At 36.1% G+C, this 8,527-nt stretch overlaps 1 protein-coding gene across 1 annotated transcript; it reads left to right on the forward strand.

Moving 5' to 3' along the window:
* The first annotated feature begins 7,891 nt into the window (after positions 1-7,891).
* LOC142639902 (uncharacterized protein At4g02000-like) lies at positions 7,892-8,320 on the forward strand. The gene has a single exon (XM_075814032.1). The coding sequence runs from the start codon at positions 7,892-7,894 to the stop codon at positions 8,318-8,320; it is 429 nt and encodes a 142-aa protein (XP_075670147.1).
* Positions 8,321-8,527: the final 207 nt, after the last annotated feature.

Consider the following 8,527-nt stretch of genomic DNA (forward strand, 5'->3'; position numbering starts at 1 on the left):
ATAATCAAGCCTGCGTATGTAGAAAGGATTATGCGTACGTGGAAACCAGCCTAGAAACTTTAACAACATAGCAAAACAGAGAAAAACACAAAATGATAATTTTAACATCCTAACATGCTCAAAAACATAAAGAAAGCCTAAAATCAACCTAAACCAACATATATAAATATAAACTAAACAAAGAAACAAATTAAAGAAAAGATTAAAGGCAAAAATGGAAAAAGAAAAGTTTAAAAGAATACCTTAAAAAAAAGTTTTCAAACTTGATTTTGACCGTTATTATCTATTCACAAATCAATAGAAACATGATTAGTAATCTTAAACTCAAATAATCAAGGCCAGAAAAGGTCCCAATTAAATAATATTGACTTGAGGATATTTTGTGAAAAACTCCCTCTTTGATTCACTATTTCTAGTGAATCTTAGGTTTTCCCTTAGGATTTTCAGTCTCTTGAAAATGTACCATATAAGGCTTTATATAGTTGAAAAATAGGAGTTTGGAATAGCTCCCAAAAGATGTGAAATTCATTCCAAACCTCAGTTTTTAATGCAGAAAATTTGTCTTTTTGTGTCTTTGAAACCCTAGCTGCATACGCAGACATGTGCTTGCATATGTGGTGTGTGGCTTGCATACTCAAACCGTGGGTTATTTTTTGTCTTTATTTTCCAAAAATATATTTTTACTTATTAAAAGTTATATTTTTCATTTTAACACTTCTCAAGTCAATTTAACATCTAATTGGGCTATAAACCAACCTTGGGCCTTGGAATTTAGGCATCATTGGGGAACGAGGGCCCGAGTTGTAAGGGTACAAAATGCGGTGTCTACACTAGTGACCTAACCATTAGTATTGATGGCCAAAATGATGTGTTCAATTATCGAACTTTCGGCACCAGTCGTCATAAAGATGTCTCTGGTGAAGAACCAGTGGCTCCAGTCACCAGAACACCAGCACCAGTCATCTAAACAACCACTATGGTGACAAGACTACTAGCACCATTCACTGGAGAGGCAGCTCTTGCCACTAGACTAGGGGCATTGGTCACCCAACCCACCAGACCAGCGACCTAACCAGTAGATGGAATGAGGGGGAAGCCACTGTGTATTTTTGTAAAATGTTTACCAAAGGGGAAAACATTTTACATGCAAAAACACACTTGAAAATGGGAAAACATTTTTCAAAAAAATATTTTACTTCAAAACAAATGGAGCATTACACATGATTGCATTAACTAATAAAAAACAAACAGGGTTATGCTTCAAGGACTATTAAATTCAATGCATCTATGAGTTTAACTTTAAATAATGATAAAAATTATAATTTACTTATGTTCTTAACATGCATATCAAATTTCATTCAAATCTGATGTTATTGACTATTTGGTCAAAAAAACTTATTTTTTTTATACACAATTTTAGATCACATAAACTTAAAATTTTAGTATTTGTTTGATGACATAGCAATTGATCTTTAATATTTTAAAATTTTTGCAAACATGAAAGATATAATAAGAACATGTAATCTAACGGTTAGATTTCTATGACATTATCTAATAACTAATAAAAATTATTCTATTTTTTTGAGATTACTATGACATGAATATTTGGACATTATCTTATAGTTCATGAGGTTCATTGCATGTGATTTAGGCATGGAGATATGATTTGCATGCAAAATATCTAAATCACAAGTTCTTTGTAAACTTAAATATCCTAGTTCATTCTTAGTAATGAAATTGGATTTTTCATTTGTGAAAATTATAACATTTCAACTAAAATGATTTATCTTGGTCATGGAATGGACCGCCTAACTCATCCTTCGGGCCATATCCTCTCGGTTGCATGTGGCATTCTTCAGGACTTCCTCCATGCTCAAGCTGCCACGCCCATTGGAGATCAGATTCTCATCGCACATCAATGGTGCCCACATGAGTATGACCATCCTCGGATCAAAGCAAATTTCGACAGTGTTGTTTTCAATATAGCATCAACGCGTCTGGAATTGGAGTAGTTGTCCGAGATTGTAGAGGTGATGTTGTTGATGCTCTCTGATTTTATATATATATTTTGCAGGTAAGGATTTGACTTTAATAATATTGTACTTAATTTTTATGGAGAACTAAATAGCAAATATTATTATATATTAAAAAAACGTAATCTTCCAATAGAGTCATAAGCACGAAGTCAAATGGACTTACATTCCGACATTGAATACTCGATTTGGCTGAAAACTCCATCAAAAGAACCAAGACGAGAATACGAGAACTAAAGTTTGTATATTGTGTTAGCAATTTTCTAAAATTTATAACAATTGAAATTCTATCTTCTTCTTTTTTTAGTTCATATATTGAATTATAATTTTTCTGAACTTTTATAACAACTGGAATTGTACCTATTTAAAACTAAAAATAAAAGATACCGATAGTTTTTTAATTTTAAACTACTTAAAGGGAGGATTAATCTAAAATTTATACCATTGCAAATAAATGCATATGTTATTGCTTTTTCCCCCCCATAAAACTAGTTTTAATACATGTGCAAGGTCGTAAAATATAATATTAAAGAATATTCATAATAAACAACATCCTGATTTGTAATTCTATCATAACTTATTTTAATTAAAAGCCAATATTCTCTTTAATATTTATAATGAAAGATACAAATTTATTAGTAAAAAAACAACTTTAAAGATTATCATGTCGTAGTGATGCTAAAAGTAAAATGTAGACTATATAACTTGCACTTTCAAGTGAGAGCTTGATATTATATCTCTACTAGCACGAATTGTTCGGCCACTTCATTCCACAAAAAATAAAAAAAAAATTATAAGTTATTTTTTAGTAAGAATATCAAAACTAAACAAATAAGAGTATTCATATTGGGTGTGCTAAAATAGCCAAAAATGCTATGTTAGCACCCCTAAATATGAAAAAAATCATCTACATCTAGTGAGTACATCCAGTGAGTTATAGATAAAGTTTTTTAGCTTGTTGCTACAATTTACTACTATCTTTAGCAATTAAAATAACATTAAGCTAAACACTAAGAACTATTTTATTATTATTATTATTATTACTGTCAATGCCTGGCCTTGAGATGGATAACCGTCGTCGGGCCTTCATTCAACTACCTGCCGTGGCGACGCTCCCTTGCGCGCGGGGCCCATTGGAGGCCCCTCTTGAATGATCAGCGTGGTTCACGCGGAGCTTTGGGTGCTCTCTCTCTCTCTCTCTCTCTCGGGGTAGAGGAGGGTAGGTGTCTACCTTTGGTGGTGTGGTGGGAATCTTGGCCAAATTTTAAGGGATTACTAAAGGTGAGTGAAATCGCCACCAATTATTGGGTTTTTTTAAGGTGTGATTGGTCACTTGTTTCTAGTTGATTTTATTACCAATCATAGGCTAAAAAAAATGGCATTTTTTCTAATCTAATTTGGATTGCAAAAAATCTTGATTCTTGAGTCCAGAAGTTTGGTTACGTGTGGGGAAGGTGTTAGGCACCTTACAACGTCTGTCCAAGAACAGTCCTTTGTTTTGATAAAACCTTAATTTTTGGAGATTGGCAGTGAAAACATGATTTTGGCATTGGTTGTTGGGGCTTTGCATGCATAAGGAGGCTTTGAGGTTTGGCTTTTGAAAGGATGTGGTCTCAATCTATGCTTTTCTAAGGCATTTGGACAAAGTGCCAAATTTCCACAGCGAAAATTCGGCAACGTGTCACCTTACTTTCGCCACGGAAATTAGGCATTGCTTGCCTTAGGTGGCATAGACTGTGACAATCACACCGAAAGAGGCAAAGCAGGTATATATACATACATCATGCACAATGCTAGCACACAAAGCAAGAAAGTAAATGCCTACATCCCTAGAGCATGGCCCAAAATATAGGTGCAGGAAAGTAAATAGGGGTCGTCATACTCTAGAGATGAGGACAAATGATACACGACATGATATACCTAATACAATCCATCTAAGAGAGAAATAAGGAAGGAAGGAAGGGGGTTTTAAAAGAGTAGATAACCCAATGGGAGAGGCTAGACCCCTAAACCAACTAAACATAGCCGCTCGGCTCATATTTACATGCTCGTATCAATGCCCTTTTTGCTTGCGCTTGGGAGACCGTGTCCTAGCTCCAAGCATCCTCGCTCAATGTGTGTACATGCAAGGGCAAAGACAAGAAACCAACAGACAAGTGAGGGAAGGAAAAGATGCAAAGAGCATATGAAATAGGTATAAAGCAAATGAGCATGACAGACATGGCAAGCAAAGAAACAAATAAACAAGCAAACAAACGAGAAGGCGAACAAGCAAGAAAACAAACAAAAGGTGGTGTCCGCGAGGGACAAATGTCGGTTTGGATCGAATGTCCATAACTTCATTGTGTTGAAGCATGGACGACACACTAGCAAGCAAGACTCATGCAGGGACATGTAAGCAAGCATGCAAAGAAACATAGAAAGCCAATAGGTGGCGCAAACAAGCATGGGAAGCATATCATCTCACGGAGCAGAAAAGGGGGAAGGTATGCACGAAACAACCCGACATCCAGAGATGCATCCCAAATGATTACACCCAAACTAGGTCTCAAAGGCGTCAGATGTAATCACACAACCACAAACTCGCTAAAGGCATCAAACGTGGCAAAGCCTAAAATTAGAGAGGCTAACATGGAAGATAGAGCATAGAAGCAAGCAAGTATAAACATGCAAATGGGGTGATCCAAGCCCTTTGATATGGGCCAAGGCGTACGTATGAGGACTAAGACCATAGGGTTAAGATCGGATCCGAACCAACAAGCCAAAACATAAGAAAGAGTGATAAAAGTGACAAAAGGGCTACAATAGCACATGGCATGACAAACATAGCCTAGGCCTAGGCACACAAACATGGCATGGAGCGCACAAGCACATGAAAAATAGCATCAAGCATGAGAAACATATGTAGGCATGTGAGAACATAAGTCAAGACAAGTAGGCATAGAAACATGCATGTAAACATATGGATCCTAGCACATAAACATGGAAGAACATGAATCCAAGCATATAAGCATGCAAAGACAAGGATCTAACCATACAACATGGAAATGTACACATAAACACATAGATCCAAATAAGGCATAGCCAAAAACATCATACAAGCGTGTGAGCATGTAACCCTAACATCAACATAGAACGAAAAGGGCAACAAAACATGAAAAAACATGGCATAAAGCATAAAACATGTAAATCGAGACAAATAACATATAAACAAGCATGGAAGAACATGGATCTAAGCTAAGAACATGCTAAGAGCAAGATAAAGCAAGAAACATGCTAAGGAAAGCAATAAATCATGTTATTAATGCAAAAAGAGCAAGATAAATGCTAGAAAAAAAAATTTAGAAAGTTAAAGGTGTGGATAGTAGCTAAAAAGCTACATCCACACCCTTAAACCCTAAATCCAAGATGTAGAACCAAGGAAAAGAAGATTGGGTGCAAGAACACTACCTTATATTTTTGGTGAAGAAGGAAGAATCAAGAGGCTTTGATGTGTTTTTTATGTTTGGAAGAGAGAAAAAACGTGTAGAAAACGTCCAGGCAGAGTAGACAACTTGGGAAGCCTCCTTTTTTTGGTTTGGGGCTATTTATAGCTCCAATGCGCTTGTCGAGGCAGCGGTCCTTGTAGGGCTGCCACCCTCAAACTTCCTAGGGGGTTTGATCTTGAAACCTTTAGAAAGATCTTGACTTCCTGATTCTGAAAAGTATGGAACTTGAAAATCCAATGGTCGGATCAAAAGTTATGGCTTTAGGAAGTTAGCGGTGCATTGATCGGTAAGTCAACCCGGTTTCATGATATCTCGGCTTCTCTAACTCCAATTTCGACCCGCGAATAGTTGTTGTAATGATAATTTGATTATATTTGCAATGGCGTTGGTTTCAACCCGTTTTGAAAGCCGAATCAAAATTAGGGTTTCTGGCCCCATCAAGGGTGTTTTGGTCATTTTGGCTGGAAAATGCACTCTGGGTGTTCCAGTGTTCGAATGGATTGCACCACATCATTCTAAATGTTCTCACGGCCCCATGGAGAGAAAATAATATTTTTGGGTTTTTCGGGGTCCAGCACGCAAATTGAGGGCGGACAAAATATGATATCAATAATTATTCTATTCTCTTTAAATTTCACATGGAAAGAAATATTAAATGTAAGGGTCATATTTATAAATTGGCATATTCCGAGACATAACACACTTTATATGTATTTGAATCTTAATTTCTAGTGTGTTCAGGAAGACCTTGAAGTTGTCAAACAAATAGTATTATTAAAGACACAAAAACACCCAAGGAACTGCTTGAGAAAATTTGAAACTTTAGATCCTGATACCTCATCAATACCTGTCAATCTATCGAGATTTAAGAACCTTGATATCTTCTTGACACCTCTTGATTAAATTGAATTTCAAGTTTAGTTTTCACCCAATGATGACAAGGCTTCTTATGAATTCGTGCACTATGGTTTTAGAGCATATAAAAAAGCATATTCTATCATTGTCATTAGATGTACAAACAAACATTGAAAGATACACACATAATAGGAGTTGCTATGATGTTTTGTGCACCTTAGGGTTTTGTGCCAAGATGCTTCTAGTTCATCCAAACGTGGATTGAAGAACTCTACAAGCTACAACAATCAATGTGTATTTGTAATTGTTTGTTCTTGATTAGTGGATTCTTCGGGAGTGGTGACCTAGATTTCACCCGATGGGGTTTTTGTCTGTGAAGATTTTTCCCCATCATGATCAAATCACCATGTCAAACTTAATTTCATATGCACTCTATTGAGTTTCGTGATTTGATTGCACCTTAATTTGATTTGCATGTAATATTGACTAATTAATTAACTTGGGTAATTAGATTGATTAATTGGGATAAATCTATAACATAAAAATGAAGAATAAAAAAAGAATATTTAAATTTGCAATTACCTATCTTGAAACCAAAAATAAATCCGAAAGACATAAATTCTTTAGTGGGTGTTATATAATAACACAAACTCATATAATAAAAAATATAAAATGTACAATTGAGACAAAAAAGAGTATATTTAATAAAAATATATAATTAAAAATAAAGAAATTAAAAAGAATAGCAAAATTCTGACTTTGTTTGAAGGCAAACCTTGGACAACTCATCCTCTAATTTCAATATTTTGTTAACAAATCTAAATCTGCACAATGAATTTTGGGCCGGGAGGAATATTATTATTATTATTATTATTATTATCACATCTTCGGCAGCATCCTAAAATGAAAGATATCATTCAAAATTTGATGACTTTGATATATTTATCATCAAAACAAAGCCCAAAAAGAAAAGTTTAGTTAGAACAGAATCTAACCAAAAAATTCTCTCTAGAAGGAATTAAAAAAATAAAAATAAGAGCAGCTGGCCATAGGTTTATTGAAGGGGTGAGAGGAAGATTTGCTTCCAATAAGATACTTGTGTTCTTACAACTATTGAACAGGAGCCATAGTACGAATTTTACCAACCATACAAAGAGTGCATACTTCTTCAGTCCAAATGGATGCTGATTTTATTGAAAGGCTTCAGAGTATCCATTTGACGGAGGAGGAGGGTGAAGTTATAAAGGTTCGATCAGAAAATCATGCTAAGATATTGGAGGAGTGTTCATTAAGCCTAATGGGTCATTTTCATACGACAAAACCAATCAATCTATGGGCTGCCAAAAATCTACTAAGGTCTGTGTGGAAATTTGGCCATGATCTAAAAATTACGGATGTCAATGAGGGCTAATGCAATTCAAATTCTCCATGGAGAGCCAATTGAAGTGGGTTTTGAATAATGGACCGTGGAGTTTCGATACCCACTTATTGTTATTGAAATGATGGGAGAAGGGAATGACGGCGTTTACTGTGGATTTCAAAGTTGTACCAATATGGGTCCAAGTTTGGGGGCTGCCTTTTGATCTCATTAATGAAGAAGCAGGGAAAGATATCAATGATGGCATTGGGAGAGTCTTGGAAGTGGATTGCAAGGCAATTGCTGAGGACCAAGCTTGCTTCCTTCGGATTAGAGTTGAATTGCCATTGGATAAACCAATCTGGAGGGGTGTTCTAGTACTTAGCCCGGAGGGTGTGAGGGTGCAAATAGCATTCCGGTATGAAAGATTGGTTGGGATGTGTTTTAGCTGTGGCAAGCTCGGACATGAAGCAAAGGAATGCCTGAATCAAGTCTTGGCTGAAACAAGGGAAAGGCTGTATGAGGAATGGCTCAAGGCGGGGTTCCGACGTCAAGCTAAATCGAGTGGTAGGAGTTTCGGAGCATAATCAGGTGGAAGGGAAGTTACCGGTGATCAAGCTAAGGACCCGATGCAAACACCACGGCAACACAGGGCGAGTTCAACGACGGCAAACCTGGCCAACCTGGAAACCGTTACAAACAAAGAGAAATGGTAAGCATTAATTAGGGAATTATTGGAGGAGAGTAATTCTGTGAGTAATGAGCAACCCTCACATCAATGCGCAATGCAAACC

The sequence above is a fragment of the Castanea sativa genome, chromosome 6 (genome assembly GCF_040712315.1).
Source record: "Castanea sativa cultivar Marrone di Chiusa Pesio chromosome 6, ASM4071231v1".
NCBI lineage: Eukaryota > Viridiplantae > Streptophyta > Magnoliopsida > Fagales > Fagaceae > Castanea > Castanea sativa.